General features: G+C 38.6%; 1 protein-coding gene across 2 annotated transcripts in view; it reads right to left on the reverse strand.

Annotated features, from left to right (window-relative positions):
* Nucleotides 1–26308, reverse strand: part of MIPEP (mitochondrial intermediate peptidase) — a 171816-nt gene that overhangs the window by 76911 nt on the left and 68597 nt on the right. For both annotated transcript variants that reach the window (XM_047722922.1, XM_047722923.1), the window contains exon 15: nucleotides 1961–2035. In XM_047722922.1, coding sequence (XP_047578878.1) covers nucleotides 1961–2035 — 75 coding nt within the window. The remainder of the gene's footprint in view (nucleotides 1–1960; nucleotides 2036–26308) is intronic.

The raw sequence follows: 26308 nt of genomic DNA on the forward strand, positions 1-26308 counted from the left end.
GGCAGACAGAGTGGCAGACAGAGGCAGAAGGAGAAGCAGGCTCCCCACAGAACAAGGAGCCCGATGTGGGACTCGATCCCAGGACGCTGGGATCATGACCTGAGCCGAAGGCAGCTGCTTAACCAACTGAGCCACCCAGGCGTCCCTCTGATATGTATCTTTCTGATTTAAAAATGGAATTTATAGAGAATGTGCAGCTGTTGACTTAAAAGAACAGAGGATTAGTTTGGATAAAAGAAAAAATTTAAATGACCTCTAGCTCTTGGCTTCATCTAGATATAGAATTATGGTTCTAAATTATAAGTCAAGTTTAAACCTTCCCTAGAAAAATACAGACATTTCCTAAATATAAATATTGCTTTACTCTAACTGGTAATCTAAACATATAGCTAAATACAGCTCCTTCAATTCTATATTCTATAATGAGTAACAATGCATAAAGTAATCAGAGGAGCCAAAATTACCCATCCGCATCTTGTCTATATTCTAAGAGAGTAAGTTATTAGGAACTGCAACTTAAATTCTAACTTCCACTAAGGTGTTTTGTTTTTTTGTTTTTTGTTTGCCAATCTATAAACAAATCGGAATTTAAAAGTTTCATTCCTATAGTTATGCCTTCCATAAATGAAAGGCATACACATGGACTGACTTTCTTTTTAATGATAAAAACGGAGCAAAATAAATGAAATGTACATGTGTTTCATGCTTATTTGCTGATAAAACAAACAATTCTAAAGTGATGAGCCTATTTGCCTACCCAGGGAGACCAACAGTCTTATAGCAACAGAAAAACGGGAGCTTATTTTTAAAACAATGCACAAGAGGAAAAAAAATTGCAATTTTAAGAACATTGCGTATACCCCCTTAGAAAACTGGAACAATTCATTTCCTTTCCACCCTTATTTGTCTGCACTGTACAAGGGGGCTATTGTGGAATAGGAAAGCTGGCATGGGGAGCCGCTCTCGCAAGAATCTGCCTCCCTCTCCTCTCTCTTCCTCTCTGTCTCTCAGAGGGTTATTCGTTTTGGGTGGGGGGAAGGAAAGGTTGGTTTTCCATTTTAAAAGAAAATCTTCAGAACAAATATTCAAAAAGAAAGCCACAACCCAGGTTTTTAAAAGGTAGGACTTCTACTACAGATATCAGCAAATCGAAAGACTTTTGCTGAGAAATGCTATTTTTTTAAATAATTCAGAGGTCTTTCTAAAATTATATTGATATGCAAGACATTAATATGAATCAAATATAAATCCACAGTTTTTCTATAGTGTACCTTTTCTTCAAATATATATTTTAAGGTACAACATAAACAGAGTTCATAAGGGCTGAATTTTACAAAACCATAGAGCAATTAAATGGAGCCCACACTTTTAAATAGGTAGCTGGATCATTATAAAATGAATATTGCCTAAGATGAAAGACAGGTGTTTGGGCTGTGTTTACAGAATTCTCAAGACCTGATGAAGAGTAAGGATTCCATAAACAATCTCAGTAATTACAAGTAACCGAAACATCTGGTATCATGTAGACCTGACATCCAAATGGTTCCTAAGATCTTTCTAGTCTGTATCTGGAAACCTAGAAAACTGGCTTTGAATATTATCTAAAACTAACAGTCGTTATTGTTTAAACTTCACGTCAAAACTATAAAATTTTAAAAAGATACAAAGGGACATAAAATATAACATGGTTGCTGAAATGTATGATTTAGAAGTCACGTGCCTTTCCCAAGCTTTGATCTTCCCGACTGAAAATGGGAAATAACCTTATTTAACATCCACTTCACAAGGATAGTGTGAGGACTGAATGAGTCGGTTTGGGTCAAGTTCTTTGAACTCAGATGAAAGATGTCTTAGAGGCATAATTATTATAATAAATGTGCAGCACTGGCAAGAATTTAAAGTTCTATATTTATTTTGAATAATCGCTCTGAAAAACTTCAGAACAAAGGTACATACATACCTGAAGTTGCATATCGGAGGCAGCGCACACCTTTTTCGATTCACAAAGTCGAGACACCATATTTTTGGGCAGCGACTTGAAAAACAAAAGAATATATATGTAAGTTGTTTAATAAGTCGCTGCACTGTGTGCTTATGGGGTAGGAAAGTTAAAAACGACAACAAACAAGTAAATGAATAAGTGAATTTAGTCATGGTGCCTGTCAAATTAGGGTCCATATGTGAAAAATACAGCACTACAGGGAACTAAGTGGCATAGATCTTTTAAAATCTGTTTAAAACCTTAGAAAAGAAAAAAAAAAAAAAACTTAGTAAAAGTGATTGCTTTTTCTGTTCTTTGTTACCAGTGAAAGCCTGTTCAAGTGCTCTGTTGACTTTTAAATGAATCTAATAATGGCCGATAGGAATAAAGGAGTCAAGTGTGGAGAAACAGATGATAATCCATGGTGTCGGCCAGTATTAAAGCTGAACTGACACCCTAACAAGTAACCATGATAATGAATTGCGCACTCTTTTTTTTCTCCCACCTGAAAGAACTGCAGAGCTTGGAAACTCAGTATTATGACCCTATCTGATTTAATAAGGCTTCCTCCTCGAGACTAATTAGGCCTAATCACATAACATCACATATTCGCTTAGAAATACACTAATAATGTAGTCAAGGAAGCACCTGAGTCACCTTACTCTACTTTAATATCATTAATATTGATGTTTATTGAAGACAGCTCCACTTTATACAATTCTATGTATAATCTAAATGAAGCTAAAAGCCCCTCTACAGGGAAACCCACTCTAGAAGACACCTGGGACAGGTTCCTAGCACTACCGCTGTGTAAATTAACCACCCACAAATGACCACCGTGAGCTGTCCGATGGACGGGGGACTGGGCACTGCCATATTTACACATATCGCCTCAGAGTGCCCCGCCCACAGCAGACACTCCATAAATACTTCGAGAAGGAACGAATGAACACTAGAATGATCGTTTAAGAAAGACTTAAGTGAAAGGCTACAGCAGTACATGATAAAGGCTCAGACAACAAAGCCTATTCTCTCTTCTTCCTGTTTGGCTAGAAGAAAGGCATACCAGGCAAAAAAGGAAATTTTAAGGAATTAAGACATGGATTGAAGGAGGTTATACAGTGTAGATTCTGACACAGGTGGAAAGGCCTGGGGCTTTCTCACACCAGGGGCAGCCATCTTGTATAAAACAAAAATTTCCTCAGACAGAATTTTTAAAAGTCAATATTTAGTTAAGTCATAAATGCTAAATGCCTCTATCAGAATGTTCAATTTCCTTAAACCTCACTTTATATTATATCTTCAGCTGATATGACTTGTGCTATACTTGGATTATTCATGCCTCGCAAAACTTTAATAGTTCTGTTTTCATTTAAAAAAAAAAAAGGTATGTGGAAGGATGTCGTTTTCTCATTTTCCAACAATGATAAACACTGTGGGTGAGCACTGTATTAGGTCTCAGGGACAGAAAACGGCCGACAGACAGGGTCCTGGTCCCATGAACTTCCTAGGCTGGCATCCCCCATGTAAGCACAATTTTAACAAGAGTTAACAACTATCAGAAGCACTAAGACAGAAAAGCAGTGCAGGTCGGTAAGAGAGCCATGACCTAAAAAGGCGTAACTGAGGAACTCATGTAGACGTGAAATTCACACAATGAACAGGCATTAAGGAAAAAGGGATGGGCTGCGGGGAGAAAGAAGCGTCCCAGGCAGAAGAAACGCCATGTGTGGAGGCAGAAGAGGGCCCTTGCAGGTGGAGAGGGAGCCACAGGCAGGAAAGCAGGGTTCCAGCAAGGTGGAGAGCCAGGTAGGAGCAAAGCAGGGACACTGGTCTCCACCCTCAGACTCTGCCTCACGGTAGGCCACTGGGGAGTTCTAAGCAAAGAAGTCATAAGGTCCGATCTGTGTTTTTAAAAGGTTCTTTTGGCTGCAGTGTAGACACTGGAGAGGAGGAAGGCAGAAGTGGGTTGGGAAAAAACCCAGGTGGCTATAGTTAGTGCACCAGTGACGCACATCAGTAATACAAGCCACAGCCAGAATGCCAGGGGCAGCGGTGCCATGGGAGAGGGCTGGAACCGAGTGGGAGGTGAGACCCAGAACACAGCACTGTTTCCGGGAGTGTGCCACAGAGGTGCAGAGGGTAAGGGCAGTACCACGGAAGGAAAGAGGGGGAGGGAGAAGTCCTGTCTGAGCTTAGAAAATGTACAAGCAAGCTTAAGAAATGCTGATGCCAATGAACCCTACAGGGACAAAGACTGCAGATGTAAACAGAAGAGACAATGATTCCTGAATCAGGAACGCAAGGTTCCTGAACAGGCAGGAGGAGAAGGGGCACAGACCCCAAGAGAGAGGAGACTCAAGCGTCGGGCTCCCATGGATGGGCCATCAGGCAGGAAGCTGTGGGAGGAGATGGATTCCCAGGCCTAAAGAGGTTAGACAAAGTTGTGGAGAGTGGTCCACCGAGAAGTGCAGAATCATCAGCCCTGGGAGAACCTGGGATCCCAGACTGGCCTGGCGTATGGGCAGAACTGAGGATGAGGCAGATGAGGGAACAGCAAGTGGGTGAGGAGGAAGGTCAGACCAGCAGTGGGAGACGGTGAGGTTAGGAAGGTGCCCCTGCTTAGCGGGAAACAAGCAGCCCCCAGGGCCCACGGCAGTGGTCAGGCATCTTTGAAAGATTTACTACTTCTGCTCTGTAGACAATCATATGGAAATGCCAAGTAATGGTTCTAAGAGCTAAACCCAACATAAGCCCTTTCCATTCGGAAGTAGCTTACTCATTGTGAGGGCGCAACCTCAGATTCAAACCCACACAGAAATGGCAAACATTAAAGGGACAAGTTTAATGAAGCTTAATTCTTTCCTTGTCCGGTTTACAATAAAACAAAAGATGTAAACAAAGACAGCACATAAGAACAGAGACAGCTAAAAACACAGTTCATCAAAAATTATGTAATAAAAGGAAACACATTCTATAGTTATAGAAAAAAATTACTACTGGGGGAAATGAGTACCACTGCTGGTAAAGGTGACATGGAACCTCTGTGTTATTTCCTGCAACTTCCCATGAATCTAATTATTTCAAAATAAATGGATAAGTACAAAAAAAACCTCCTAAAAATTATGTATTCAAGGCCTACTATATATACTGTAGTAAATTCAAGGAACATTTACCGAATATACAGAATGTACATTATACAAAATATACAGAAACATATAGAAGGTAAGTACAATCTTGGTAGACTAGTTCAAAGCAAAGTCTGCCTGCCTCTATGACTACTTGTGAACTTTGTCAAATAAATAAATAAAATCTTTTTTAAAAAACATCTAGTTTGGGGGATTAATGAGTATACTTGTGATGAGCGCCAGATGTTGTAAAGAAGTGCTGAATCACTATGCTATACACCTGAAACTAATATTGCACTGTATGTTAATGGCCTAAAATCTGAATAAAAACTAAAAAAACTAAAAATAAATAAAAATCTGATTTGGCTCTTAGTCAACTGAGATTAACAAATGCATTTCAGCTGTTGGAACAGTTACACGCAGAACTTAGAGATATTGCAGATCTGGTTTGCAGACAACCGCAACAAAGCGAGTATCACAATAGAGTCCAATGAATTGTTTGGTCTCCCAGTGCATATAAAGTTATATTTACACCATAGTCTATTCAGTGTGCAATAGCATTATGTCTAAATAAACAATGTATATATCTTAATTTAAAAATACTTCATTGCTAAAAAATGCTAACCATAATCTAAGCTTTCAGTGAGTCGTAATCACTGACCACAGCTCACCGCAACAAATGCAGTAAAACGAAAGTTTGAAATATTGCAAAAATTATCAAAATGTGGCACAGAAACATAAAGTGAACAAACACAGTTGGAAATAAGGCACCAACACACTTGCTTGGTACAACGTTACTACAAAACTTCAGTCAGTAAAAAATGTAGTAACTGCAAATCCCAATGAAGCAAAGTATAGTAAAATGAAGTATGCCTTTATAAATTTATATTATTGTCTTGAAAAGTACATCCTTTTTTTTAACAAAAATAAGGTGAAAACTTAAATACCATAAAAACTAATTTTCAAGTTACATGAGAATTTTTTAATAAAAATACTTAGAAGTTAAATCTTAAATTTCAAATTAGAAAAATGTTTCCTGGTTAAGATTTTTTTCTGTAGATATCACTTTACCAACCAGAGGTATGACAACCAATATTGAAAAAAATTCAATTTTTGCTATCATTCCACAAGTGGATCTATCTAGCCAGTAGCACAGCTGTTTCACATTATTGTCTCCTAACATGAAGACTCTCACATTTGATATACTGAAGAAACAGAAAATGAATATATCCAAGCTGACAGGTAATATATATATAAGTATATATATACGCTTATATATATATATATATATATATATATATATATACACATACACACACACATAACTATATATAAGTGGAAATGTATTTAAAACATCTGAACCTCAAACAATATTGGAATTATTTTTCATTACATTAAATTGAAAATTCATCAAAGTTCATGGCATCAGAAGTAATAACTCTTTCACCATATCATCAGCATTTTTTTATCAGACTATTTCAATCTTCGTAACTTCCACAGTACAAAACACTTCACTAAAGCACCTATCCTGACATGGCATGTCATTCTCAGTTCTCCTTGGGATCTGGACACCGCCATATTCATTCAAGATTAAGAGGAATCCTACTTGCAGACTAAGAATGTTGTAAATCAAGAATAAAATTCAAATTGACTAGGGTGAAGAATGATGGCATAAGAAATGACACAGCTGGACAGCTGTCTTGGGCCTCTCAGGCTGTTTCCAGGATCCTTAACTTCTGTCTGCTGAAATGGCTACTTCATATCATCCCCCAAATCCAGAAATACCATTCCTTCCAGGAACCTTCTTCTTGGACCCTCCAAAGGAGAACTGAGAGCCTTAAACCAACACCCTTCTGACTGTGAACTTCCATTATTATGCTTCACTGGCATGTAAAGGAAAGAGAACAGGTTTTGGAGCCAGACTAAACCAAGTCTGAATCCTAACTGTGCCACTTTCCAATTTGGCAGCATAATGTCAGGCAATGTACTGAACGTCTCCAAGACACACTTTCCTCATTGACAAAATGTATTATCTTTTTGCAGAATTAGATGAGAATTGACCAGAATGTATTTTTAAAACATACTATGTCAGGTTCAACAGAGTAGATGCTGAGTAAATGGTAGCTACTATAATTTACTATTACAGTTGCCCTGTGTAATACAATTTTACTGTTTTAGCTACATATTCAGCAAATATGGTCTGTTTTAGATTTATAAATTCTTAGGAGACAGAAATTATAGCTCAACAGTTCTACATAGCACCTAACAATCAAGCTCTTAATAAGGAAATGTACTTTCAAAGGTTCCTATTTATAGTTCTCTTCATTTGCATAATAGCCAAATAAGCATAATGAAATACATGTGCCTCCTCAAATGGTCCAGCTTTAGAAGAGGATCCTTTCACCATCATGGTGATTATTTTAAGGTTTTTAGAACAATTACATCAACTAACATGTTATTATTCTCTCTTCCATAGTTCAATACCTGCCACAAAACTTGGCTATTAACTCACATCTGAAAAGATTTTTCTCTCATTTTAGGTCGAATTGGTTATCAAAAGTGAGTCAGTTCTTCATCTGCAGAGTCCAGTTCTTTTTTTTTTTTTTTTTTATTGATTAAGGGACATCTTTATTGTATTCAAGTGGAAACAAAAAATAAGTTTCTCTATACACTTAAGAAAAGCCCTATGGCTGGGGCACCTGGGTAGCTCAGTCAGCTGAACATCCAACTCTTGATTTTGACTCAGATCATAAACTCAGGGTTGTCAGATCAAGTCCTGTGTCAGACTCCATACTCAGTGGAGAGTCAACTTGGCATTCTCTTTTCCTCTCCCTCTAACCTTCCTACCACTCACGCGCTATCTAAAAAAAAAAAATTAAAAAAAAAAAGTAAAATCTTAAAAGTCCCATGACAAAGGAAATTTGCATAATCCTTAGAAAAGTCTGCATATAGCAAAAATATGTATTTATCATATTTATCATTTACTAGCAAGCATCTAAAATTAAATCATCAGAGTTAGTAATGATGTTAAAACCCATAATATTCTTCAATTATTATAATAATATCTTACCTTGAGCAAGTATGCTGTTTTAAAGCACTTCAGTTTACATTAGTTCACTTTTAATTTTTTATTTTTTCAGCATAACAGTATTCATTATTTTTGCACCACACCCAGTGCTCCATGCAATCCGTGCCCTCTACAATACCCACCACCTGGTGCCCCCAACCTCCCACCCCCCACCCCTTCAAAATTCTCAGATCGTTTTTCAGAGTCCATAGTCTCTCATGGTTCACCTCCCCTTCCAATTGCCCTCAACTCCCTTCTCCTCTCCATCTCCCCTTGTCCTCCATGCTATTTGTTATGCTCCACAAATCAGTGAAACCATATAATTGCAGAGTCCAGTTCTTACTTAGAAAATGTTCCCTTTCTGGTGACATTTTAATCAAATGTATCTCATGCTATGGATCTTAATATTTCAAACTTTCAGTTTATGACAACAAATCTGCTGTGAATTCTATCCGATCCTCTGTGTCTCCGCTTGGCACCCCCCCCACTTCCCTCCTCCACTCCCCTGCCCTCTGACTGCCTTCAGGGTTTTCTCTTTATCTTGGACTATGAGTGTGTTCTTTTGTTATTTATCCTGCTTGGGGTTCTTGAAGCATCTTGGATCTCTGGCTGGATTTTCATGATTTTTGGCAAATTCTCAGCCATTATGCCTTTAAACAGTTCTTCTGCCTTATTACCTCTCTCTTCTTCTTTGTGCAACTCCATTTGCCCCAAAGTTCTTGGACACTCATGCTCTGCTCTGCCCCTGACCCTACTTTTTTCTCCCTCTTTGTATTTCAGTTTGGGTAATTTCCACTGACCTGCCTTCAAGTACACTGAGCTCACATTCTTTCTTCAGCTGTGTCAAGTGTACTGATGAGCCCCTCAAAGGAATTCTTCTTCTATGATACCATGGCATTATTTCCTGCATTTCCATTTGAGTGTCTCTCATAGTTCCCATCTTTTGCTTCATCTGCTCGAGTATGTTGTCCACCTTTTCCTTTAACAGAGTTATTTAAATCCCCATCTGATAGTTACTTTGAATTTATTCTAGTTAGTAGTTAAAGTCCCTGGGTCTGACTCTAGGGATTCCTTTACTTCTGAGCAAGGAGGCTGGGTTTTGTGCTGTTCCTGTGTAGCAGCCAATCACCTCCTGTAGGCCAGCAACACTGGGGAGGGCCCCATGCATTCTCCCACCCTGCGACCAGGACTTCTCCTTCGTACCTGGTGAAGGCTGACGGAAAAGAGCCTCCAGGTGAGTGCAAACACCGCAGCTATGCCAGACTGATAGGGCAGCCCACACTTGGCCTCCGACAATTTATTAAAATGTTCTCTAATTTATCTTTCCCCTTCTGCATGGCAGCCAGGCCTTCCAACATGCTTTGCCACTCAGACAATCTCATGGGCCTAGGACCTTAATGTTCTTAGAAGCTCAAGAAAAGTTAGGGTTTTATCTTTTTCCTGTAGTTAACTTGAAAGCAGTGCTCTTTCCAGTTTCCACATGCCCAATGGTTCAGACTTTCATCTGTACAACTACTTAGGCTTTAGCTTCCAAAGGAAAAAGAAAGGCAGAAAAGTTTTGTAAAGAGTGAACCACTCTCCATTAAGTCAGGAATCAGGCATCATTAAAGATTATCATGAAGAAACCCGCAGTGCACTGGCAGTTGTGCTAGGAGAGTTGATTTTCATACCATCAAGCAGGCATCTAGGAGAGTTAGTGCGCTTTAGCCAAAAGATAGTTCACTCAACAAATATTTATTCACGGCCTGTCATGTGACAGACAAAGTTGATATATCAGTGAATAAAACTGATAAAAATCCCAGTTCTCAAGGAACTTACATTCTAGGAGACCCTGTCATTATTATTTTTAAATACCAATGGGAGGAAGAGAAGACACTTTTCATTATCTCAGCTCCTATAGGCTTAAAGAATAAAGTGCCAGAGATATAAAGCACTATCTCCTTTGGTTGACCAAAATGATCAAACTGTGCTGACAAGGCTGTGTACACATGCAATCTTTATACATTTTCAATTCATTTGTGAGTTTTCTTACCTCATATTTAAATAAGACGAGTAGTCAACAGTGAATGAGGGTTAGATATGCATGTAATTCGCATTCATATGCTTTCAAAGGAATGAAATGGTGAAATACACGAATACATTATCTCAATGTATACTAAAAGCACCAACAATTATTCACTCATTCACTCAATAAATCCTTAGTATAAGGTACCATTCTAGGAACCATGGGAAGAAGAAAGAAACCATCATCTCTTGCCCTCAAAAGAATGACAATTTCGATACCTGCTTCCCAAGAGTAAAATCTGTGCTGTCCGTTGTAGCTGTGTAACTTCAGGCTTTTAAATTTATTTTCATTTATTTATGTACCCCTCCAAATTCAATCTTACAATTCAACTATACTATGGCTTGATGGTGAAAGTAACTCTTTGCAAAATTTGTTTTATCAATACCCTAAGTGGGGAGGTGCCCGGGTGGCACAGTTGGTGGAGCACAGATTCTTGATTTTGGCTCAGGTCCTGATCTCAGGGTCATGAGACTGAGCCCCATGTGGGGCTCTGTCCTCAGCACAGGGTCTGCTTGAGTCTCTCTCTCCTCTCCGTCTGCCCCTCCCCCCCAGCATGCTTGCTCACTCTCTCTCTCTCTCAAATAAATAAATAAATCTTTAAAAAAAAAATACAAGTTCTTCCCAAAAAAAGGATTAGTGGTAATAATAAAATTTCTAGTCAATATTAATTGGCATGCAATTAATAGATGATTAAAGTAGAGATAGGAAAATGAAGGCAGGAAAATAAAATGAGGTCAGAATGGAAGTTAGACACATAAGCATACGTGTCTCATGCTTCCATTCATCTTCACAGCTGGGTCACAAATTAAGCTCTAGTCAGAGAGAGAAACTCAATAAGGTACCTATTCAAACTGCTATGAATATAGATCTAGTTCCTTTATCTGGGATTCCATAATCCAGAAAGGTCTGAACTAAAAGATTTTCACAAATGGCAAAACGTGGCCTGAACAAAAGTGAAGTCTGCGAAGTGTTAATCCCACTTGGAAAATATGCAGAAACGTGAACTCCTTTGACGACAAGGTACTCTGTCAGAACCCACTAGTTTTTTAAATTCAAAATATACAATATATAAACCATTTTACTTTTCTAAAATCCAGAATACACTCAATTCCGATGTATGCAATCCCAAAGCTGGAGACAGAAAACAATGAATCCCTGTGTAGCATATATTTTGTGGAAAGTGAACTTTCCACTGAAAAGAAAACAGGTAGACAAAAATAAAGTTTTTCATTCAAAGTACTCCACAGACACTACTGTGTATTTCCTGAAAAGATTTGTAAGTGTGTCCATTAATAACGGGTTAAATAATCAATAAGTGAGAGAGACTCCTCTACATTCCTCATTCTATATCTGTGGAACCCAGCTGGGTCTGAAGTAACTTAGCCTCCATTGGCTACTGGCTGACTCCCATGCCCTGTTTCCTGAGGGGGTACCCTGCCTTGTGGTAGAAGATACAGCAATAAAAGCAGGTCAGGTTTGTCCATGAGATTCCCCAAAATTAATTTCTTTCCTGGAGATACCCAGATCAAGTTAGGATATTTAAGTTATGAGTAGTCCTACCTTCTGAAGTGCAGAAACCTTAATTATTTCTACACTTATTTCCCAAAGTTATTTAAGCACAAAACATGCTTCCACACCATAATATATCTTTATAGATCAAGTGATTCAATATATAGGACACTAATGAGAAATAATTTGCTAAGGAAATTAAAGGTGAACTGTAAATACAAGAAAAATTATTATGAATAAAATTTCTTTTTTAAAATGTTCAAATACAATTGTATCATTCTCACTAATATTTGCATTTCTCTCTGACCCTAAATTTACCCACTTTCTTCAGAAAGCTTCTTTTCAGCTATTTAAATCCCATCTTGGCACTCTCCTCTCCAGAGGCCAGCAGGCTCCCCAGGTTTTCTGGAAACGGGTCTCCAGGATGCCCCAGCTGCTTCCTTGGCCCCACCTGTTCAGTGCCTTGGCCAGAGCAGTCTTTTCTAACCCATGAGAGCTGATGGAGCGAACGAAAGAGAATAAGTTAACATGCTTTCCTTTACGGTCAGGAAACAAACAGGCTGAGTTCCAAAAGGACACTTTTCTCTAGTCTCCTCACTGCAATAGCATGTCCCAAAGTTCCTCTGGCTTCTCCGCTCTAGTCACCTGCTGTTCTCTGCCAGGCTGCAGACAGAAGACAGGCCAGCCTCACACAAGTTGAGTCTACACTGGAAATGCCAAATAATCACAGCCCCACATCCCACATTTGTTCCCGGCAAAATTCTTTTTCTACAGCAAAAAGAGGCAAATTTCCATTTTGTTCTTTTTCGGGTATGTCCTAGCTATCAATATTGTTTTCAAAGGGCCATCTCAGTTAAATACAATAGTGCCTCTAGTTATACCCTTAATAAAACTTAGCAGTCTGCAACCTTACAAAATGATCTCAGTATGGAGCTGTTCAGACACAGTTTTCTGAAGCAATCTGGATCCCTCACCAAGGGCAGACTATTTTGAACAAAGTGTGAGAACACAAATGCAGATTTATTTCCAAAGTAATATTTACTGAATGAACTTTATATGTCAGATAATGTATGCCCTAGCCTGAGTTTCTTTTACAAACCTGTAGTTTCGTGGGGGGGAGGGCAGAGCAGGTTTCTGTCTCTATAGAAGGCTGCTGGGTCTGAAATAGCCTTGGTTTGATGCTGGCTCACTGCTTTGTGCACTGAGCCGAGGCTCTGCCGATTGGAGGCAAGTAGGTTTGTCAGGGAGGCCCTCTGGGCTCATCTTCACAAAGCACCCCACTGTGTGCGAGGGGCGCGACCAAGCTGCTGGTTAATATAACAACGATTCCTTCCTACTCCTGTTGCCATGGACAGGAAACGGAATGTATGTTGAAACCGAACAATGCGAGGGAAAATGCCTCAAGAACCACAAAAGAGGTATGGATAGAGCAATGGAGGAAATTATAAGGCAGCAATTACCTAAAGCATCTGAAAGACAATTACTCTAACAATTAATTGTATCTCCTGTATTATTAGAGTGGTGGTATTTCAAAGCTATAAAATATAGAAAGACACTGTGGTTTTCACCCCACATTGCTAAATAGGAAAAAGGTAGAGTTGTTTCTACAACGGGAATATGATATGCCAATAATTAACTGCCGTGACCTAATTTATTTTAATAATCCAATATGAGGCAACCCTCTTGGGTCCCCTCCCTTTTCGGGAGCTCTGTAAACTACAGGGTCCCAGCCTCAGTCTCAGAGGCTGGTAGACTCCACTGTCCCACGACATTCTGCTCCGCACAGAGTAGTGGTTCCTATTTCTAGTATTTTGTTCATTTATTATGCACTATTGCTGCATCTGGTGGTTTCGGTTTAAGTTCCTGGAGCCCCAACCGACTCTGAGGCATAGCCATTATGGTGTGAAAGGTCCCTTGAAAACACCCAAGGAACCAGAAGCCCCATCCTTCTCTGCGCACCCAAAGCACACGGCTGTACTAGAACCCGCTCCTAGCACGCAATTCTTCTTTTTTAAATGCCAGAACACAACTGTGGCCAAAAAGACAAAACAAAAGACCACAAAATTGATTCTTTCTTCTATCAAGAAAATAAAGTCTGATTCCCTGCTTATAATTAAAATATGAACAATAAGGACAATAATTACCCAACTACATGGAGTCCAAAACAAGTAAAACCCAGCAGTCTCAGCATCATCTGGGAAATTCTCAGAAATATAAAATCCTGGGTGCTCCATACCCACTGAGTCAGAATCTACATTTTAACCAGATCCCCAGGTGATTTCATGCATGGTAAAGTTTGAGATATCCAGGCTTAGAAAAACATAAGCATCACAAGTGCTCGAACAACAAAGGTGAGCAAAATTAAATCATCCTGATTTTACAGGTAGAACTGTAGGAAGGGAGCACCACAAGAAAGACAGAGGACTGCGTCTGAGGTCAGGCAGCTTGGGTTTTCTTTCTTTCTTTTTTTTTTTTTTTAGCTTGGGTTTTCTATGACGACTCACTTGCTTTGGGATGGCAGGCAAGTCTCTTGGTAGCATGTTTTCTCAACTGTAAAATGAGGATCAAAAAATGCCACTGCAAAAAATTCATATAAAGATTCATTGCGGTAATAGTCAGTCACCTTGTGAAAAGGATTAAGCTGGATGAACTTTGAGTCCCTACATCTAACACATCTGTCTCGTTAAGGGCTGTCATGGCGAGGGGGACCACACATTCGGGTGGGCCTGGCAGTCCCAGGTTAGGGACTGGCTCAGAATAATTAATAACGGCACCCCCCTTCCTTCTTAAAAGTGTTTTGGCTAGACACTAGGTTACATCACTGTCCCATTAACAACTAACTTCCTTGAGAGCTTCATGTGAGTCAAACACGGCCAGCTGTACAGAGCCTATGGACACTGCCTCCCCAAGGAAGGAAGTGTTTACTGGATTCTTGGGATAGACACAAGCTACGCCATGGGCTGACCAAACACAGGAACAAAACCGTTAAAAATAATAATAGCTTTTCTGTTATATTAAAAAAAAGCACAACATTTTTGGAAGGTTTCAGAATATCATCAAAAATGCAAATGTTTTAGGGAACTTGGCATTACTTGAATTCTCTGAATGTTTCCCCATGAGCTCAACTTGTAAGCATGTTACCTCAGGCATTTGCCAGACATTTTCTATCACTTCACAATCACACCAGTTTAATTTATATCATGTCTTGTTAAAAGTTTTGGCATCAAATTCTTCCAGAACCAAGTCACTGTGATAAAATATCTTACTTATGGCCATTTAGAAAATTTATTATGGTAAAAGCTGCATAAATATTAAAAGCTAAGACATTCTCTGGTAATAAATTCAACTCTTTCCGAAGCAAAGAACCCCCACCGCTGATATCCTTTGGGAACACGATGGATCTAATGACATAAACTTGTTGAGACATGGTCATCCAGAACAAGAGAAGCCTTCAGAGGCAGAAAGCCGAGCATCAAAGCCATCCAGGCTACAAGTCGGCAGCGTGATCCCATACCACCCCAAGCACTAAATCTCTGCACGTGTCTATAGTGGGAAAACAACTGGATTCAGCATGTATCAACTAGTCTGTTTTGTTATTATCCCATAATCCAGATGGCACATAATCAATATAATGGAAAAGCTGCCTCGTCCCAAAGAGAAAAAAATGTCAGATCTAAATCCACAGAAAATAAGATTGCTTTTAACCTCTATGACTTATAGTGGTGTTTTCTGACAAACTAAGATGAAATAAGAAAAAAGAACCTTTAGAAATGCTTACATGTTATCACAGACTCACTGATGGTTCAGAGAAACAGACAGAAGTATTTTGACTTTTACAGGGTCCAGTGAAACATGTTTTTATGTTTAACTCAGTTAAGGTGTGATAAAAAAAATTCCAGTAAGACCGTGCTCACAGTTTGCACACATTACATACATATAAAAACTACAGTTTTTGAGGTAAGTATGGAGGCATTAATTTTCAACTTCTAAATTTGCATCTTTATTTTATATGAAAGAGCAGAAAAGTCTCAGGCAAGTTCAGTGACAGATCGGAGGTCAACTGTGTGTGTGGGGGGGCCAAGGTCAGACCCATCTCCACCTCCCAGTTCAATGTTCTTGTCTAGACATAATTGAGAAGCATTAAAGCTGAAAATAAGAAAAGTTTCAAAACAACTTAAACCTGCCAAAACTAATCTAGTTCCAGTTGCTCTATAATTTTTACCTTCAATCCTTGTTCCATATCTCTTGAGAGAGAGTGACAGGAGAAGATTTATTACAAGCCTATCTGTCTCCTTGGAAATAAATGTTAAGCAATTTTAGCCTTGGGCTGACTTTCACAAACCAGGGGAACAAACTAAATCTTATAATGGCGCAGCACGGAACAGTTCTAAAATGAAAGCACTAGAATTCTACTGTTCTAAAAATAACACTTACAATGGAAAAGGTCTGTGATTTTTTGAGACATATTGTAAAAGAAATATAAACCGTTTCCTACCAGAGTAAAATCTAGAAAGAGAAAACCACCACATGTTGTAATATTGATTTGAGCAACTGACAGAACTTTATGAAAGCTGTGATGTGAAACTAATAGATCTATTAATAAATCACAAATAGAAACTAAAAGACCAAATCCCATGTTACTACTTTGTGACCTATGGGCAAATTGCTTAACATAAGTCAGTTTCTATAAAGCGTGGATAACCATGTACCTACTTCATTGCTAGATAGGATTAAATCAGAAAAACATATAAAATAATAAACGTTCATTCCTATTATTTGTTGTCTGATAAATATTTTGTGAGAAAGATAACTAGAGCAACAAGCATTTTAGTGGTGGTTAATGGACAAAATTGTACAAAAACTGTAGGTTCTCTCAAAAATCAAATGACTATATTTTTCTTTTTAAAAAAGATTTTATGTATTCATTTGAGAGAGAGAGAGAAAACACAAGCAAGCAGAGGGGTGGAAGGACAAAGAGACTCCCCTCAGAGTGGAGAGACCAACACAGGGCTCGATCCCAGGACCCTGAGATCATGACTTAAGCCAAAGCCAGATGCTCAACAGACTGAGCCATCCAGGCGCCCCCCCCCCATATTTTTCTTTCTTGTAAAGACCTTATCTTTAAGTCATCTCTATCCCCAACATGGAGCTTGAACTCATAACCCCAAGACCAAGAGTCACATGCTCTGCTGAGTGAGCCAGCCAGCTGTCCCTCATAGGACACAATTAGGTTGCAAAATTATCAGAAAAAATAGACTTTAAGATGAACCATTATAAAGATTAAGAGAAGAACTCTGTTTATGCCTCTAAAAAAATTTACTCAAAATACATGGAGTTAAAAAAGAGAGAAAAATGTGTAAGGCAGTGAAAATACTGGGTATGATGCCATCATGATGGATACCTGCCATTATATATTTGTCTAGACTCACAGGACGTATGATGCCAAGGGTGAACCCTAATGTAAACTATGGACTTGGGGTGATGAGGATATGTCGGTGCAGGGTCATCAACTGTAACAAACGCACCACCCTGCTGGGGGATGTTTGTAATGGGGGAGGCTGCACCTGTGTGGGCGCAGGGGGTATATGGGAAATCTTTGCACCATCTCCTCAGTGTTGCTGGGAACCAAAAACTAAATAAATAAAGTCCAAATTAAAAAAAAAAAATTAGGTAAAACTAAGGTGAAAAAATTATCTATCCATCATCCTGGAAGATTTCCACCTCTCACAGCTTTTTGCTAGTTCAAAAAAAATTAAAAATCTGAACACAATTACAAGATTGACTTAACAACAGATTCGTATGTAACCCCAGACCCAACGATTAGAAAACACACAATGTACCGAAATGAAGCACAAACACAACATTCCCAAAAAACTGGCGGCTCATGAAGCCATAAAATACCAACAACCTACAAAGAACCAATACTGGGTAGACTACTTAGCTATTAATAAGAAAAACATAAATAAGTCCTCTGCACAGTTTAAAACTTTTAAGCTGTATTTCTAACAACTCGGTGGTCAAAAGGAAAATTACAATGGAAATTAGCAACATTAGAAATATTTTCTATGAAAAGCATGGCATGCAGCTAAAGCACGCATCGGTACAATTTAAAATTATAGCATTAAAATTCGAACAGATATGTTAGGTAATACTGAAACTGAATTAGTTCAGTGTCCAGCTAGCTTAATTGAGGGATACAAACATAGGAGGAAGGAGAGAATAATAATAAAAACAGAAACAGAAACTAAATGAACTAAAATGAACAATATAGAGGATACATAAAATGTGCCTAAGTTCTTTGAAAATACTAAAAAGACAAACCTCGGCCTAGATTAAGAGAGAAAAAATGAGAGGATGATATTAGGAATGAAAAGGATATAACTACACATTTAGCAGGATTTGAAGGATAAAAGAATGCTGTAAATTGGCTTATGCCAATAAACTTGAAAACTTGGATTAAATGGGTAAATTTCTAGAAAATTACAACTTAGTAAAGCTTACTTAAGAAGAAAAGGCCCAAAGACTCCTGGACGACTAAGAAATCAGTCGTTTAAAAAATCTTCCCATGGAGAAAATAATAGACCCTGAATTATTTTATAGATGAATTCTGACAAAGTTTCAAGAAACAGATTATTACAATTGTATAAAAGCACTTCTAAGGAATAGAAAGGGGAAAAAAGGAACATTCGGAAACTCATTTTACGAAATGGCATATTCTTAATACTAACAAAGCAAAGAACAAGAGAACAAAGAAAAATCACAAGTCACTCTCTCATAAATACAGATGCAAAAGTCCTCTGTATAAAAACATTAGCAAATTGAAGCTAGCACTGTATTAAAAATAATAATAATTCCGGACTAAGCCTACTTAATCCTGCAGTGCAAAAATGGCTTAACATTAACATCAGCGTTCACTACATTAAAAGAACAGCCCAATTACCTGAGAAGATGCACGTGCACACACGCGCACACACACACACACACACACACACACACACACACACACACACAAAATCTGATAAAATGCAATACCCACTAGTGATTTAAAGAAAAAAAAAAAGGAACCAGAAATAGGAGGGAATTTCCTTTTCCTGAGATTTCCATCAAATCTACAACAAATATCTTTGTGGTAAAACAGTGAAAACATTTCCTTTAGAAACCAGGATAAAGACAAATAATGCCCATATAAAAGTTTCAATTCAACACTGTCCTGAAGATTCTGGTAAGTGAAACAAGGCAAGAAAGAGAAATAAAAAGATAAAGGAGTTGAAAAGGAAAAATAAAATTGTTCTGTTTGCAGAAGTAATTGGTTAAAAAAGGTTACAAGTTCTACTAAAAAGTTACGCAAAATAAAAAGAAAGTTTAGCAAAGTGTCTGGAAATGAAATCTATATATGAAAAAAGGATAAATAGTTCCTTTAAACACTAGCAACAATTAGAAATATAATTTTAAAAATATACTATTTATAATAGTATCAAAAGGTAGGGCATCTAAGATTAAGTGCAGCAAAAGTTGCGCCTTAGGAAAAAAAAATTTTTAATTTTATTAAAAGACTTAAAGCACCTAACAAATGGAGAAACATCAGAGTCATGCACTGGAATTGATCCATAGATTTAATAATCGAACCAACTCTTCTCATTTTTTTATATAGGTAAGTTAGTTCTAAATGTATATGAATAAACACAAAAACCCAAGAATAGACAAGAAATTTCTGAAGAGAAAATGGGGAAAGCTTTGGTGCAGCTGCCATAATAAAACAGCATGGGGGGGGCGCCTGGGTGGCTCAGTTGTTAAGCAGCAGCCTTTGGCTCAGGTCATGATCCCAGGGTCCTGGGATCAAACCCCGCATCAGGCTCCCTGCTCAGCAGGAAGCCTGCTTCTCCCTTTCCCACCCCCCCTGCTTGTGTTCCCTCTCTCACTGTGTTTCTCTCTGTCAAATAAATAAAATCTTTTAAAAAAATAAAACAGCATGGTATCAGGGCAGACAATGTAAACAATGAAATAAAAGAAAAATCCCATAAACAGATCATTGCATATAGTGGGTACATGCTTCATGATGGATATTTGGAGCAAGAACAAATGGTGCTGGGACGATAGCTATCCACAGAGAAGAAAGGAAATTGGAGTCGACCTTATATAAATACAGACAGATTTATAATTTGATTATAAAGACCTAAAAATAAAGAAAAAGCATTAAAATTTTCAGAAGAAAACAGAAGAATATCTTTATGGCTTTTAAGGAAACAAATATGTCTCAAATAAGATCTAAAAAGTACTGACTATAAAGAAAAGATTGCTCAATTCAACAATATTAAAATGAAGGAATTAAATCCATCAAAAGATACCCTAAAAAAAGTGAAAAGACAAGCCATAAACTGAGAAACACAGGGTTATTGTTCTATCATATCAAGAAGGGGGAGAAATCAATAAGACAAAAGTAAACCATCACATAGAAAAATGTATGACAGCAAACAAAAACAAACAATAAAAACATGAAAAGCAAAACAAACAAACAAACCAACCATGAAAAGCTGTTCAACTTTCAAAGTAGCCATGGAACACTGTTGCCAATGAAGACCACAAGAGCATTGCATTTCTTAACTACAAAATTGGCAAAATTCAGACTCTGACAATATCAGATGTGGATGAGGCTGTGGTGTGATGGCAACCATTGTTGGGAGGAGGGCAAATAAGTACAAGTATTTTGAAAAGCAATTTGGCATTATCACATAAACTTAAAAACAGACATCCCCTATAAACCCAGCAATTCCAGGCTTCCACATGAAAATACAAGGTATAAAATTGCTCACAGCAGAATTGTGTGAACTAGCAAGAACCTGGAAGAAGCCATGTGCCCAGCAACAGAAGAATGACCTCAGAAATGATGGCATGTTATACTGAATTGAAAGTAAATACACTGGAGCTACAGGGCACCCCTGAGGAACTTCAGGCATTTAACTGGAGAAAGCAAATCGCAGATTACAAACAGTGTAATACCACTTTTGCACAGCTCAAAAACAAAACTAAACACCATACTGCTTAAGAATAAATAACTCATGTGGCAAAAAAAATATTTTAAAGCAAAAATTAGTGAGAATTCAGGGCTGTCCTTCCAGACAGGAGCATATGGTAATGTTTTACTTTTTAAGTTGGATGGCGGTTTCACAGCTGCTCATTCTATAAATGTTATTTTGCAACATTAAGTATTAAATTAAAAGTTTATTACTTTCAGAGGCTTTTCCTTTCTAATCACTCATGAGAAGATCTACTGAACGGAAACCAGCTCCTTTATAATCCCCATCCACTATTTTACCAGTACCATTGGTTTTTTTCTGGAATGACGTAGAACATTTACATTTTCTACTCTGACATGGCATCCTTCAGATATTATACAACATGCTGCAGTTTGTTTTTTCTAGTCTTACACCATTCCTAATATGAGATGGTTTCTAATTTTATACCAGTGCAGCAGGCCACTCCTCAGAATGTTTTCTAGCTCAAAAATGTTACTACCGAACATGGAATCCCACACTGAACAAAAATACTCAAGTACGATTGAAATACACTGAGTTTGCCGCCTGTTCCATATAATATGCAGAGGGGGTATTATAGGAAAAAATGGGAACAATGCAAGTGTGGGGGGGGAAGGTGGGGAATAAGGGGGTTTAGAGATTATTGGTTGGAAACTATGGACAAAAAGGGACAGAGACAGATACTGCTGAAGGGAAATAGGGTGGTGTGATATTGGCATTTGATCTGCATCCCTGCCTGTATAATAACAATGAGAAAAACTCTGGGTACTCCAAATAATCTGAAAATCAGAGACAGCCTAGTTTCCTCATGTGGATATATAGGGATGAGAGTCAAGCATCAGGCTTTTAGATTACATTATGGAAATGCTTAGCATTTTTAACTTTGGGGTAGTGGCTAAGACTATCTTATTTCCTTGAATCCAGGAATGCAATGATTGTTCAAAAAGAAAAAAAATGTACCTGTGATTTTATAATAGATGGGGAGGGGGGCCATTAAATAAATAGATAACTAACAAGAGATGTTTCAGAATTACTAAAATAAGAGGGAAAAAGTTGCATCATCTACTAAGATTAATTCAAAATGAATCAAAGACCTAAACATAAGACTCTAAAACTATAAAACTCTTAGAAAAAAGCATATGGGAAAAGCTTCATAACATCACACCTGGCAATGATTTCATGGATATGACACCAAAAGCATAGCCAACAAAAGAAAAAGCAGATTAACTGGACTATATCAAAATTAAAAACTGTACATTGAAGGACACAATCAACAGACTGAAAAGGCAACCCATAGAATGGAAGAAAATACTTTCAAATCATATATCTGATCAGGGAGTAACATTAAGAATACATAAAGAACTCCTACAAACCCCAACCAAAAAAGTAGACAACTGAATTTTAGTATGAGTGAAAGACTTGAACTGACACTTCTTTGAAGATATCCAAATGGTCAAAAAGTTCATAAAAAGATCTTCAACATCATTAGTCATTAGGCAAATGAAAATCAAAACCACAATGAGACACCACCTCACACCCATTAGGATGGCTACTATCAAAATATCAGAAAATGACAAGTGTTGACGAGGATGTGGAAAATGGGAACCTTGTGCTCAACAGTGCACAAAGTAGGAATGTAAAATGATATGGCCACTGGGGAGAACTCCGTAGTGGCTCTACAAAATATTTGAAATAGAATTTCTACAAGAGCCAGCAATCTCAGTTCTTGGTACATATGCAAAAGAACTGAAAACAGAGACTCAAGCAGGCATTTGTAAAACCATGTTCCTAGAAGCATTATTTACAATAGTCAAAAGGCAGAAGCAACCCAAGTATCCATCAATGCATGAAGAGACACACACAATATGATCTATACATACAATGGAATGTTATTCAGCCTTTAAAAAGAAGGAAACTCTGACAGAGTCTACAACATGCTAAGCCTTAAAAACATTATGCTAAGTTACAAATACTGCAGGATTCCACTGATAGGAGGTACCTGGAGTAGTCAAGTTCATTGAGACAGAAGGTAGACAGGTGGCTGCCAGAGGCCAGAGGAGAAGATCTGGGGAGTTGTTTAACAGGGACAGAACTTCAGTTTTGGAAGATGAAGAGAGTTCTAGAGATGAATGGTAGGGACAGGAGCAAAAATTAAGAATGTACTTCGTACCACTGACTGGCACACTAGAACATGTTTCAGATGGTAACTTTTACATTATTTTTAGTACAGCTAAAAATAAGTTGCACCTTAGAGTGTTTAAGGGAGAATAAGAACCATGCTTCCAGAAGTGTGGGGCCACCGGCAGATAATTTTCCACTTACTGGGAGCAACTGGAAAGGGTTTAGGCACAAGGTGGGAAGGAAGGAGCACTGAGAAGAGAAAAGGGACAGTAACCTTAAGTTCCGCAGAGGGCACAGGTCCCTAACGTAGCCTGAGCCAGAAGGAGATCAGTGGGGAAACCCATCAGACTATAGATTTGGGTTCAGTCTACCGTGTCCAAAAACCTGGGAATTTTTCACATGAGCTGCTACCAAGTCTGTACTCCTCCTCCACTTGTGTTATTAATTTTAAGATTAATTGACAAGAAATTCTGCTTCAACTTTGATGTTGTCGCTTGTCAAGACAGTTTTGAATCTGGAATGAGCACTTCTGGCATTTGTTATCTCTGACAGCTGTATGGCCTCTGCAAATCTGATAAGCATACTTCTCATTCCTCGACCACAAGGAATTCATTGGCTATGCCATGCTCCAGTTCAGATAAAATACTTGTAGGTGTTAATAAGTCACTGATACATTATCCTTACTCAGACAGTTCTCTGGAATACACCAGATGATGGTAAAACAAAAATTCTTTCCTAATATATGTAGTAGAATAGGAAATGAAGCATAAAGATGTAACCCTGTTATTCTTCTTACAAGCTTTAATGTCATTTATTTACAAAGCCTTGGATTTTAGGGAATTAACTCCTTGTCCTTAAGGCTAGAACTGCCCTTAAAATGAAATCATCTAGCCACTTGGTATCTTAATTAGTGACAAGAAGAGGCAAGCCCTTTGTGAAACTCAAGGCATTCACACGTTCCTTGCCTCCTGGCACTCTTTCTGTTCTCCATAGAAATCACAAAATTATTTTAAATTCTTTAGAGACTGTGTCTGTAAGTCCCTTTAGCCCACTGGACATGCCTTGTGAGTCTGAAACTTGAATTAATTCAAAGCAGCTTACTGTTTCTTTCCTGTTTCCTTTAGTATGAAGTGTATTTTTGGACTTAATATTGTTTTCTTAAAACTCTCTTGTTCAACAATGGCTCTTCTTATGGAAGAATGCCATAATAAAATAACAACTGTCCTTTTTTGGGACATTACACTATCCTGCAAGCAGTGGCTCTTGCCTTTCTTTGCTCTTCTGATTGTTCTGTAAATAGATAACATTTTTAAACTGACTTAATAGCTGTGGCGAATTTCAGGCCAAGATTTCACTTTTGATTTAAGTATGACTCTGAGAGGCTCAGGGTGCACTCCTGTAGTAACTCTGACCTCTGTGTGTTCTCCTCAGTGTTAGATCCCCTTAGAAATCCAAGCTCCTCAGACAGCCCCTTTCTTGTGATGCGGGTTCTCCAGATGCCTCCTGCTATTCTCTCACGGGCCACACTTTAACTGCCAACTCCATGCCAACTGCCGCCACACGCTGCAGGTTCTATTTGATTCTGGATTTCAGAGTTGTATTACTAACAGTGCCATGGATACAGCCAAATAAGAACTGCGTCTTCCCTCCTCAAACTTGGGACCTCTTCCAGAATTCGCTCTTTATGGAGCCTCCATCTTTGATTCCCCTCTCTCACCTCTCTTATTCAACTAGCCTCAAATCCTTCCAATGAAGTATCCAATAGCTCCTGAACTCTGTTTCTCCAGGCCCCCCACAGCCATTGCCTTCATTCTGGCCTTCACCGTCACTTCACTACATATTTGCAAGCCCTCACTTAAGCCCTGCTCAGAGCTGAGCGAGGACAGGAGTTCAAAGATGGAACCAAGGAAGCTGTCCGCCAAAGGCTAATGAGAAAATGGGTTGAGGCAGAGTTGTCAGAGAGCCAAGAAGACCAGACACAACTCCCAAGAGGAAGTGTCATAGCAAAGCTCAGTGTAAACACTGCCAAGAAAACTAGTCAAGTCACAAACAGTGGTCTAGTACATGAGCTGGGATTAAAAAGTGTGTAGGCGCAAGAGGACTGAAGAGACTGGGAGCGAACCCTAGAAACCAGAATATTCCAGTGTCTTTTTTTGTCTCCCCTTTCTCCTCCTTCTGCTCTTACCACTACCAGCATCTTGCCATGGTCTCCGATTTTTTCCATTTTTACAGGCTTTTCCCTTTGGACTGGAATAACCTTGTCTTCAGCTCTGTCTTAGTTCCCCTGAGATTTAAAGACCTTGAGTGTTAGAATACTGTCTCACTTACTCCTGGCTATTTCTCAGATGCTGAGAACAGTGCCTGGTACATAATAAAAACTCAATAACTACTTCCTGACCGAAGGAACTATGTATGTCCTCCGTGTTCTCAATAAATATATTTTAATGAGATGGAAAGGGGGCTGCTGAGAGCCAACTGGCAAACTACCCCCTTTACATATTTTTTTCCAGACCTGGCTCCTCCAGCACTTCCCGCACATACCCTCTCCCGGCACCCCCGGCAAAGTTCACAGCTCTCCTTTATGGTCCTGTGCGCTGTGTGTGTAGCTCTGACCCAACGTGCAGTGTGCTCTCCTCCCCTACAACAGGCGCAGGGGGGACAGGGGAGCAAGCACCAAAGGGGGGACTTAGTCAGGTCCCCCCAAAATGTGAACCCATGGGCAGCCTGTGCTATTATTCGATGGCTCATGTTTCCATTATTGGCCCCATTATCTCTGTGGGTTAATGGACACATGGCCAGTGGATCACCAGTATCTCAATTCTGTCACCTTAATAATGGAGATAGATTATGATGAAGACGTCAGATTAGTTAGCCAGAAACTCCTCTGTTATTCTACAGTTGACAAGAACAGTTAGATGAAATCAAGGCCCCAAAATCAGAAATGGCCAAATCACATTAGAAAAAGGGTCGTACATAAAGGTGGGTTGGCACTTCTTCTGGTTCCATTCATTCCTTCATTTATAATTCTTTTTAGTACTTCTTAGGTACTGCAGGATTCTAAGTGCTGAGGATCCAAAGATGACTATAATTTCACACCTGCACTCCAGGAGATATAGTCTAAGGGGGGGAAACACTAACCTATGTGATATTATATAATCGGAGTTCTCTCAGAAGGGAAAGAAGATCTTTCATAAAGTACATGTGGACAGTACACTGCACTACACTGATAGTCATGGTTATGGTCAACTCGTTACAAGAGATCTCTCATTGTCTTCCTGCTTTATAAAACTTTAAACTCTTTAAACTTCCATTTTAAATCCAATATTGAAATTGAAACCCTGAAGCCAAGGAATTTTCAGACCTCTTGTGCAAGCCATGATGGGAAAATATGGCCAGGCCATTCAG

The sequence above is a fragment of the Lutra lutra genome, chromosome 3 (assembly GCF_902655055.1).
Source record: "Lutra lutra chromosome 3, mLutLut1.2, whole genome shotgun sequence".
Classification (NCBI taxonomy): domain Eukaryota; kingdom Metazoa; phylum Chordata; class Mammalia; order Carnivora; family Mustelidae; genus Lutra; species Lutra lutra.